Source organism: Phoca vitulina, unplaced genomic scaffold (assembly GCF_004348235.1).
Source record: "Phoca vitulina isolate PV1807 unplaced genomic scaffold, GSC_HSeal_1.0 scaffold12, whole genome shotgun sequence".
Taxonomy (NCBI): Eukaryota; Metazoa; Chordata; class Mammalia; order Carnivora; family Phocidae; genus Phoca; species Phoca vitulina.
Genome location: NW_022589715.1, coordinates 23271991 through 23282505, shown reverse-complemented (window position 1 = coordinate 23282505; position 10515 = coordinate 23271991). Strand labels below are relative to the sequence as shown.

General features: G+C 42.8%; 1 protein-coding gene across 1 annotated transcript; it reads left to right on the top strand.

Annotated features, from left to right (window-relative positions):
* The first annotated feature begins 2727 nt into the window (after positions 1–2727).
* On the top strand, positions 2728–9790 carry CUNH2orf78 (chromosome unknown C2orf78 homolog). Its single transcript, XM_032411086.1, has 3 exons — positions 2728–2827; positions 6245–7006; positions 7881–9790. The coding sequence occupies exons 1-3, from the start codon at positions 2728–2730 to the stop codon at positions 9788–9790; spliced, it is 2772 nt and encodes a 923-aa protein (XP_032266977.1).
* The last annotated feature ends 725 nt before the right edge of the window (positions 9791–10515 follow it).

The following is a 10515-nucleotide window of genomic DNA, read 5'->3' as shown; positions in this document are numbered from 1 at the left end:
GTAGTAGGTCTGAAGGCAGGATAGAGTACTGAATTCCAGCTATAATAGCTTGGTTTTTTTGTTACTTTTGTTACTTATTTTTTAGTTTCTAATTTCTGAAAGTATTTTATATACACAGTTCGTCTTCACAACCACTTGAGATCTGGACAAACTGAGGGTCAGGAAGATCAGAGTTATTGAGTAAATGATTAAATGAATGGGTAAAAAGATCACTAGCTTTGACATTTCTGGGACAGTCATATTCTAGCCAAGTTTAAGTCCATAAGCATTTACAATTCTGAAAACTTACACATAATGTAAAACAGGTCAGTATTATCAAATTGCTATTTGGAAAAAGAAAAGATTTAAGATAGCACAGCACATTTGCAAACTTACAATTAGGTACATTCAAATTTGGTGCTCAATCATAAAATATTCTTTTGGAATTTATGAAAAAAATATTCAATAGGCATAGAGTGGCCAAAAAGTATGAATGGTACATATATCTATGGATATGATAATATATAAAAGGTGACTTAAATCTATCAGAAACTACAAAAGGTATATTGGTCTTGCACTTCCAATGTGCTAAAAAACACAACAAACTCAGTTATAATTGATACAAGAAAATCCAGACCTAGGCAGGGAGCCGGCTTCTCCCTCTCTGCAGCTCCCCCTGCTTGTGCTCTCTCTCTCTCTTTCTGACAAATAAGATCTTTATTTATTTATTTATTTTTAAGATTTTATTTATTTGACAGAGAGAGAGACAGCAAGAGCAGGAACACAAGTGGGGGGAGTGAGAGAGGGAGAAGCAGGCTTCCCACGGAGCAGGGAGCCGGATGCGGAGTTCGATCCCAGGACCCTGGGATCATGACCTGAGCCGAAGGCAGACGCTTAACGACTGAGCCACCCAGGCGCCCCAAATAAGATCTTTAAAAAAAAAACCTATATTCTACAAACATACCAATCAATGATATAAATGAGGTAATATGGCAAAAAAGTGAAAAAATATATTTAAGATCATTCTCTTTAGTGTAGAGAGTTCATGGCAGTTGCTGCACTATCTAGTTGCATAAATAATTTAATGACTATAAGATATTAAATACTAAAATATATTATTATATAAGTTACATTATAATCAATATGTTATATATGAATTAATATAATTGTTATGTTAGTGTTATACTAATATGTATATATAAATTTACATTTATATGTATATGAACATGTATATAATTGCATGTTCTGTTAATACAAAATGAGGCCAAAATGTGTCAACTTACTTTTTTTTTTAAGAGTTTATTTACTTGTCAGAGAGAGAGAGCGAGCACACAAGCAGGGGGAGTGGCAGGCAGAGGGAGAAGCAGGCTCCCCGCTGAGCAGGGAGCCTGATGCGGGGCTTGATCCCAGGACCCCAGGATCATGACCTGAGCCGAAGGCAGACGCTTAACGACTGAGCCACCCAGGCGTCCCAGTGTCAATTTATTTCTCACAGAAAGCAAAAATCCACATGAATCTCTTTTTTCCTGTACTCTTCCCACGCATGTTCCCTATCCTCAAAGAATGTCCTCTTCTTTCTCTAACTATTCTCCTCTTCATTTTGCCTGATCTTGCACCCAAGCATGGCAGGCAGAGAATCCTAGAGGCCCAAGATTCTACAGTGGCTGTTTGCAAGGGGGGGCGGAGGCTACAGTAACTGCCACACTGGATACACTTAACTGAGAAGGAAAAAGGGAAAGTATCCCAAATGCCACCAATGCCTTTTACCTATAAAAGAACGGGATGGCAGGATGCCCGTGTGGCCCAAAGAGCCAGAGGTAGCGAATTATGGGCAAAAGAATTGCAACCAAATGCTGGAAAAGGAAAGGTCTGCAATCAGCTGTGTCCTCCAGCTCTCTGGTATTTGCTTCTAATGGGCAGAATTCATTTTGGGAAGCATCAGGCACTGAAAAGAAGACTCCTGCTGCTGGAAGTTGACCAGAAGTAACATCCAGGAGTGTAAGAATGCAAGATCAAGGCTTGTCCCAGAAACAATGCCCATGATGAAAGAGAGAAGAGAGATCTAAGTCCAACCTGGCCCAGCCCAGCGCAGTCCAAGAAAGTTAGGATTCAAGGAGAAGAATGAAAGAGAAGAGCCTGCACCACATCGTTCCCCACAAAGTGCATTCAACGAACTTCACCCTATTCTTTAACCAAATTACCAAAAGACCTCTTTAATCCCTTCCTTTGCTCCTTAAAAGCTGCAGTAAGTTCACTAATCAGATTGACTATTATTTCAGAACACCCGTAATTGTTCAACCTAGATGTGCCTTTCCTTTGCCTCTAAGGATGTTAATTAACTGTATATATAATTATAAATGTAGAATACACAAGATAAAATATGATATATAGAATATAAATAACTATTAGGTAATTATATTAATGAACATCTCTAAGAAACGTTGAGATGATTCCCCTAACATAAGATCCTGGGGAAAGTGAGACTATCACATCTGTCTTGTAAGATTAGGTACCACTTAGGTGTTGTCTTAGCTCTCCTACCACTCCTTCCACCCAATCCCGTCTTCTTGTTGGGAATCTGACCTCCCCATTGGCTCCCTCATACCTTTAAACTGCCTGCTTTGTGACATCATTCTCCCACCAAACCTACCACCACCTGGTAGAATCTTGGGGTTTCCATGGAGTTGTCTGTAAATAAATTTGGATCATCGCAAGTGACCAGTGACCGGTGACCTTCGTACTGGACACATGTATTCCTTGGCTTCAGCCGCTCCGACACCCTCTAGTATCGGCTCCTCATCCCTTTTTTCTGCAGTGGATGTTTCCTCTTCTTCTCTAACCATGCCTGGTAAGGAAAGAGACTTTTAAAAGTTTTTCATTGGATTTTTTTTTTTACCTAAATTTAGTTGTAGATTCAAAATAGAACGGACTAATGGGGGAAAGTACTGAACTAAAAATCTGAGACCTCATTTCAGTTTTGACGTTGGCATTTACTAGCTGTGTGACTTTGGATGAGTCATTGACTCACAAAATCTGTTTTTTCCTTGTCTGTTATGTTAGGATGTTAGATTGGTTGTTCTCTCTGGTCCCTTTATTTTCTAATATTGAGCCTTAAACGGCACCCATGGAGAAAATGAAATCAGAGATTTCTTGAGAGTGTTTGAGAGAAAACCTCAGTTATGTAGAAAACTAGCAATATTTACCAAGATGTTTCATCTGAAATGGTCCCTCCACTAATATTTCAACTGTAGTATTTTAAATTTACTGCTGTTCAGAAAGTCAGAGTCACATGATTTGAAGTTTTCTACCCGGTGTGGGTGAAAAAGGAAATCAGGGAAAGAGGATGGAGAAGAGTGGGCTCTGGGGAGGCAAGTCTTAAAAGGTAAGGAAGTTCAGGATTGCCTCCCTCAACACAGGCCAACAGGAACCAAGGGGGAGGAGAAAATAATAAGAATGAAGGGGAGGCGGGGCGCCTGGATGGCTCAGTCAGTTGAGTGGCTAAATATCTGCCTTCGGCTCAGGTCATGATCTCCTGAGATGGAGCCCTGCATCAGGCTCCCTACGTGTTCAGCGGAAAGTCTGCTTCTCTCTCTCCCTCTCTCTTTCCAAAATAAATAAATAAATAAATCTTAAAAAAAAAAAAAGAATGAAGGGGAAGAGTAGAGGAGCTCTCAAGAAAAAAAGAGGTGGTTTAGGATGGAATGTTGAAGGGAACCAAAGATTTTAAATTAAAGCAGAAAGAGCATAAAGTGAAATCTGCTTAGAGCAGGGCAAAACAAAGTTGATTTTAACAAACACTTCCATTAATAGACAAGGCAGGAAAGGAAGGGCAGAATAGGGCCTCACCAGGAAAAGCAGCTTACAGAAAAGTCATACTCAGCTGTTTGGGTTTTGTTATTGCCCCCCTGAACACAGATGGCACTTAAAAGTTTAAAATGTAAACATTTTAGAAATACAATTTAGAAAAGATGCTTCCTATCAACAAGCAACTAATAAAAGTAGCTATCTAAGGGGGGATGGAAGAAACAGAATTTTCAGTTTTATTTCTTTTTTTTTTAAGATTTTATTTATTTATTTGACAGAGAGAGACACAACAGGAGAGGGAACACAAGCAGGGGGAGTGGGAGAGGGAGAAGCAGGCTTCCCGCTGAGCAGGGACCCCCGACGTGGGGCTCGATCCCAGGACCCTGAGATCATGACCTGAGCCGAAGGCAGACGTTTAATGACTGAGCCACCCAGGTGCCCCTCGGTTTTATTTCATTTTGATTTTTAAGCTATGTAGATGTTTTGCTTATTAAAAATCAGACTAAGTTTGTTTTAAAATTGGCATCTCCTAGATTGAATCATAAGGCTGCTTCTCATCTCTACAGTTATTTTCTTCCCAACACAGAGGGCACACATCTGTTTTTAGATCTTAGTTAGCAACCTAACAAGAAAAGAAAAAATCAAGCCCCACATCTCTAATTCCACATTTATCTAAAACAGTTTTGCGGAGTCCTTTGGGTTTTCCTACATTAAAAATTTTTTAATTTGATTTTAGTGATGATGGCTTTTTTAGGCTTTGAGGGTGACATTTTCCTGGATGTTGAAGATGATTAAAATAAATTTTTGGATGAATATAAAAACCTTCATGATGTTTTTTAAGTGTTCGCTTTTGTTATACGATTATATTGAAATATATATGTCTTTCTTATTGTTTTCTTCTGATTTTATTTATTTTTTAACTTAAATTCAGTTAATTAACATATAGTATATTATTAGTTTCAGAGGTAGAGTTCAGTTGAAACATATATTTCTACTAGACCTAGTACCTGTTACTTGCTGGGTAATATTCAGAAAAAATGTGAATGAACCCATAATGGAATTCCTTTAAACTTACTATTTCCCTCTCTGCTTTGTACCAGATTTTATTGAAATATTTGTCTACAAAAATTGTGGCTACCTCTACATTCACATTTATGGCATTTGCTGCTTGTGTGGCAATTTTTACTGATATATCTTCTCTGTCTGTATGCACTGGCTAGGAACTCATTCTATTGTGGGCTGTGTTTTGGTTAGTAGTATTCAGCAAAATAGGGTAGGCAATACTCCCATCATATTGCATATATGATACAGAATTTCATTTATTAGTGAACTTACTATGCCCTGATGCTTGCTACGTATCCCAGTTTTCGCTAATATCTATATATTTCTTCTTAGTTCTGTAATATATGTTTTTCATGATTTTTCAGTCTTTCCAGAACATAATATATCTTCCTTCATATAAATATAAAAAGTGTAATGTACCACTTTCATTCATGTAAGAATTATTTCCATTATTAGCATTGTTATTATTATTATAACCACTTTATAGATGAGTAATCTGAAGCTCAGAGAGTTTAAATAACTTTTTTCTTTCAAAAAGCACTTCTTGAGAAACTTACTCTCAGGTAGTCATTATGAGGTAGGATCAGAAACCAGATTTAAAGGAATAAGAATGACCCTTTTTTCTTTTAAAAAAGATTTTATTTTCAAGTAGTCTCTATACCCACCGTGGGGTTCGAACTCACAACCCTGAGATCAAGAGTCACACACCCCTCTGACTGAGCCAGCCAGGCGCCCCAAGAGGGACCCTTTACATTTACCAGTGGACTGAGCTGTATGTGAACTCTAGGAAATAACATGTGAACTGCACAAGCAAAATGAGACACTGAAGTTACAATATGGTCATAGCTGTACTGTTCTCTAATGGGGGGAGGAAAGGTCTGTATTAGTTGCATTTCTCCTGGCTTCTGACAGTGTCATGCTCAGAGTATGGTCCTGGCAAGAAGTCATGATACTTAGGCTCTGTAACATGGTAATGAGATCTAACATCAGGGGAGAACTTGAACAAGTCAATGTGACCTCCCTGAGCCTCAGTTTTGTCCCTTGGAGGACGTGAGAACAGACGCTCTCTGAGGCCCTCCGAGTGCTGAAATGCTTCATTCTAGAACGAAGTGTTATGCGAGTGGCTGCTAGGGCAGGGAGAAGGCTGCTTCTCGCCTACAGAATGATGCATGAAGCACACCACCTGGGTCTTCTGCACACCCGGGCCCAAGCTGGAGCTCGGGCGGTGACTATAGAAGAGTACCGACCACCATCCTACACGGTTTGGGTTTTGGTATCTCAGCAAGCGTTGGTATCAGAGGCTTCCTGGTAGCAACAACTTTAAGATAATGCTGTTCCTCAAACATAGTGAGAATTGATCCATCCCCCTGATTTTTCATCACCCTCTTGTTCCCTACAGAAAATTTCCAAAATCCATCTTTACTTGGAACTCCAAACTCTCTGCAGCTCTCTCTCCCCGTGGTGAGCAATGCGGCTTCCCTGACAGGAAGCATCTGCAACTTCTCCCGAGTCTCCGCTCCAGCAGTCAGTTCGGCATGGCTACTGCCATCAGCTTCTGGCACCTCCTTCCAGCCACTCATGGGGAGTGCCTACCTTTACCAACATTCCAGTACAACCATGTTGTCTGGAGTTACTGGCCAGAGCCAGATCTCCACGTCAGTTGCTTCCTATCCCGGGATTTTTGAGTGGGATGTCACAGGAAGTACTGAAAAGAAGTCCTCTTCGCTCGGAGAGTTCACTGTGACTGTCATTGACCGGGACACAGCTGTGTCTTCCACGTCTATGGCAGCCCCGTATGATAAAACTTCAGAGGCCAATAACATGGTCCCTCTGTATCCATCGCTTTCCGCCAGCCTTGTTCAGGGAACACCATCTCAGATGCCAAATCAAGGACATAGCCTAGCACTTCCCTACCAGGAAGGAAGCCAGGTATATTACTATAATCAAGGCACACTGGGGCCTCTACTGTCTGGAGAACTTGGCCCCTGCCTGCAATCCTACGGCTCAGTGTCATACACCGGAAGTAGGGCCTCTGCCCCTCAGCCAGAAATGGTGATGGTACTAAAGGAGGTTCAGCCCGCAAACGTCCCACCACCAGCCTCCACCTCTGGAATCTACTACTCTGTGTCTGCCCAACCCCTCACAGAAACAAGTTTTCAAGGTGAGTAGAGATAGCAAGAGGGAGAGAAATAAGGTCAGCCTTCAAAAATAGGGTCAAATCTGCAGCTGAGAGGTAGTGAGTCCCCAGATGGGCAGAACGTAAGTCCTGAGAGGTTAATAACCACGATCCTTGCTCGGTGCTCTCCACTTTCAGACTCTGTTCAAGAACACTACACAGAGGTGGGAAGGTGGCACACTGTAATGGCCAGCGATGCTACAAGTGCAGGAACCCCAAGAGCATAGCAAGGGCTCCCACACTTTTCACTGCCCTAGCCGATCACCCTCCCTGTACTACCACACGGTAATGAACTCCCTTCCCTGAGCTATTGCTTCAGTCTCTTTGGAAAGCATTTCGGAACTCTTGTTGTGATGGAGCCTGTTTAACTGCCTCACTTCCTTAATTTACACCAGGAGTTAAGACCTCACATTCCGAGATCCTGTCCAAAGCAAGCAGGCTAAGAATTTACCCTTGCTTACATATTTTATCAGGAAGAGCTCCATTCCCTCTCCCAGTCCATGGTGTGAAGTATTCTTATTCTTTAAGGAAAGGGGAGAGACTTGAAGTGACTCTATATGAGAATGCTAGGCTTTGTTAAACATTTCATAATATAAAAACCACTTTTACTTCTTATTTGACTTAAAACAACCCTATAAAATACAAAGAAAACCAAGAACCAATGACATCAAATGATCACCTGTAAGAACTAGAAGTCACCTCCTATATCTCCTAGCGCTGCACGGTGCTGTCCTTGATCCTTAAGAAAAGCTGGTAGAACTGCCCTGCCCACTGCTGGGAGGTGCATGATTTCTGTGTTAGTGTCTAGGGGGAGCATCTCACTTACCAGGGAATGACTTTTTCCTTGATTCCTTTGTAGTGATGGAGACTTCCCTGGGGATGGAGACTTCCCTGGGATTGCAACCTCCAAGTCAGACATTTTGTCTGCCACAAACTCCTGAATTCCCCAAGTCCTGCAGTAGCAGAAATATCCAGATGCTTGAAAGTAACCCACCACCTGAGCTTGGAGACATCTCAATGATAGCTCCAGTCCAGAGTTCTAGTAATGTCCTGGCACTGCCTCCAGCTCCAAGCCAGGAACAAACAGAGAACAAGAATTTGGATGATATTAAAACCAAGTGTTCAAAGCCTCTGGATGCCTACCAGATCCCAATAGAAAACCAAGATCCTCCACTACTTCCTTTAGAAATTCCTGATATTCACCAGCTCCTGGCCTGCATTGATCCCCCGGGCCAGGAGGAGCAGCCTGGTTCTGAAAACACCAATCTGGGAAAAAATACCCTGAGTCTTGAAGACCAAGTGAGCCTTGAAAATGGGATTGAATCTAGTGGTGGTTTTGCAGACATCGCTACACTGGTGGAGGACATTCATCTTCCCCAGCTCTTGAATTCCTTGAAAGACCTTGATCAAGCCAAAGGTCCCAAGGTGATCAAAGCCAAAGATACCAGAGTCATCAAGTTGAATCAGGTGCAAGAAAAGTCAAGTGTCATAAAGGCTCCCTCTAATCAGGTCAGGAAGAACAAGCATAAAGCCACTGAGCCTATCAACGGTGCTCCCAAGACCAAAATCCAGGTGAAGAACCCAGAGTGCCTCTTAGGGGGAGAAGTGGTTATTTGCGATGCTGTAGACAGTAACAGGGCTCCTGTGAACACGGCCAAGCATTCCAACAGCAAATCTCAGAAAGCTGCATCCAGCAGGTCCAGCAAAACTAAGAGCCATGGGCAGGAAAAGACCAAAAGGACCAGAGAAAACAACCCCAAAAAAGCTGAAGAGAGTAAGCAGTCAGGGAATAAAGTCAAGGCAGAAGAGAAGCCAACCATTCCCAAGATGAAGCGGAAGAAAAATCAACCCGAGCTTAGCCAAGAGACCTTTAAGAAGCCTCGAAGCTGCCTAGGCATGCACATGTTGGAGTCTGTGCAGGTTTTTCATGCACTGGGGAAGAAGAGTGATAAGAAAACTGGACTGTCTTCCTCCCGGGCCCTGGTAAGCTCCAGCAACCCGAAAGATGCCCAGCCATCCTCAGCCATCAAACCATGGCTTGATACCCCCCGTGAGGGTAAAGGTCCTCAGAAAAATCAAGTCAAAGCCCAGAAACGAGACAGAGGTGCTGACAAAGAGTGTCCCTCTCCATCCCAGTATGAGCTGCCACCTCCTGGGAAGGTCAAGTTGGTGCCTTTGCCTTTTCCAACCTTGGAGAAGCCTCAGGCTCGACCTGTTCCTAGGAGGCCACAGTCTCTGGCCTCACATCGGTCTTACCCTGCCCGGCCTGGTTCTACTAGCTCAGCTCAACCTGTTAGAGTCAATTCATCCCGGCTGACTCCTGCCTCCTTGACAGGTCCTGCCAGACCAGCTCGGCCAATTTCAACCAATCCCACCCGACCAGGTTTGACCAACCCTACCCGGCCTAGTGTCCCACAGTCTGCTGCCTCTAGGCCTGCACCCTACAAAACATCATCTTGCACTTCTCTCCAGTGGGAGCCTGCTCGCCCTGCTGTGACCAAGCTTCAGTCCCCACCCAAACCTCAGAGTCAATTTCTACTCCAAGACTTCTGCTTTCAACCAATTCCATGGAGGAAACCCAATGTCCCTGAGCCAGTAATGTCAAAGCCCATCACAAAAGAGCAGAGGCCAGAGCGGGAGGCCATGAAGAGGCAGGCTCAGCAAGAGCGTGAGAATGCTGCCAAATACACCTCTTTGGGGAAAGTGCGGTTTTTCACTGAGAGGGAAAAAGATATGGAAATTGCTCGATATTATGGCTATGCAATATAAGAAGTGCTAGGATTGTTGGTACCAATTCATATATAGATAGATAGATATAAATTTCTCTATTTGCGTATATTTTAAGACTTAATAAAACGTAATAAATATAATTAGTCGATTAGAAATAAAGAAGCCTTTTTGAGTTCTGAGGTGCTGTTAACTGTGGTTTTTCTTTGGTGCGGGTGGGGATCAAAGGCTGCATGAGAGAGAAAGAACTGGAAGTTGGATGGGAGAATGAGAGAAAAAGATAAGAAAAGAGAAAGGAGCTTGGTCCAGGCCTAGAAAGGCCAAAAGAGGAGAGAGATTTTATGGGTTTATAAAAAGCAGGAGTGGGGGAAATGGCAGAATCAGGGTCTGAGGTTAGGCTTAAAAGAATACATTTTGTATAGACTTGAAGATGATAGAAGATGAGTCTTGGTTGACTAGGAAAAATGTAAAGCCTTTCATGGAGACTGGCCCTATGTCCCATGTCCACCAGGTAGGGATTTTTGAAAACAAGAGACTCAGGACACACCTCCAGAAGGTTTGGGTTGCCTTATCCATCTGACTATGGTTGGGTAAGGGAAGTATAAATCATAGGGGAATCTACCAGAAGGATTGCAAGGACTCACATTTATCGTGGGGGCAGCTGGTAACAGGAGCCTAGCCAAGGGAACTGCGGCAGCAGGGGGGCCACGCAGAACCGGGCCTGGGATATAAATCACCGCTTCCTGAACACCGATGCCCCAGGCCCG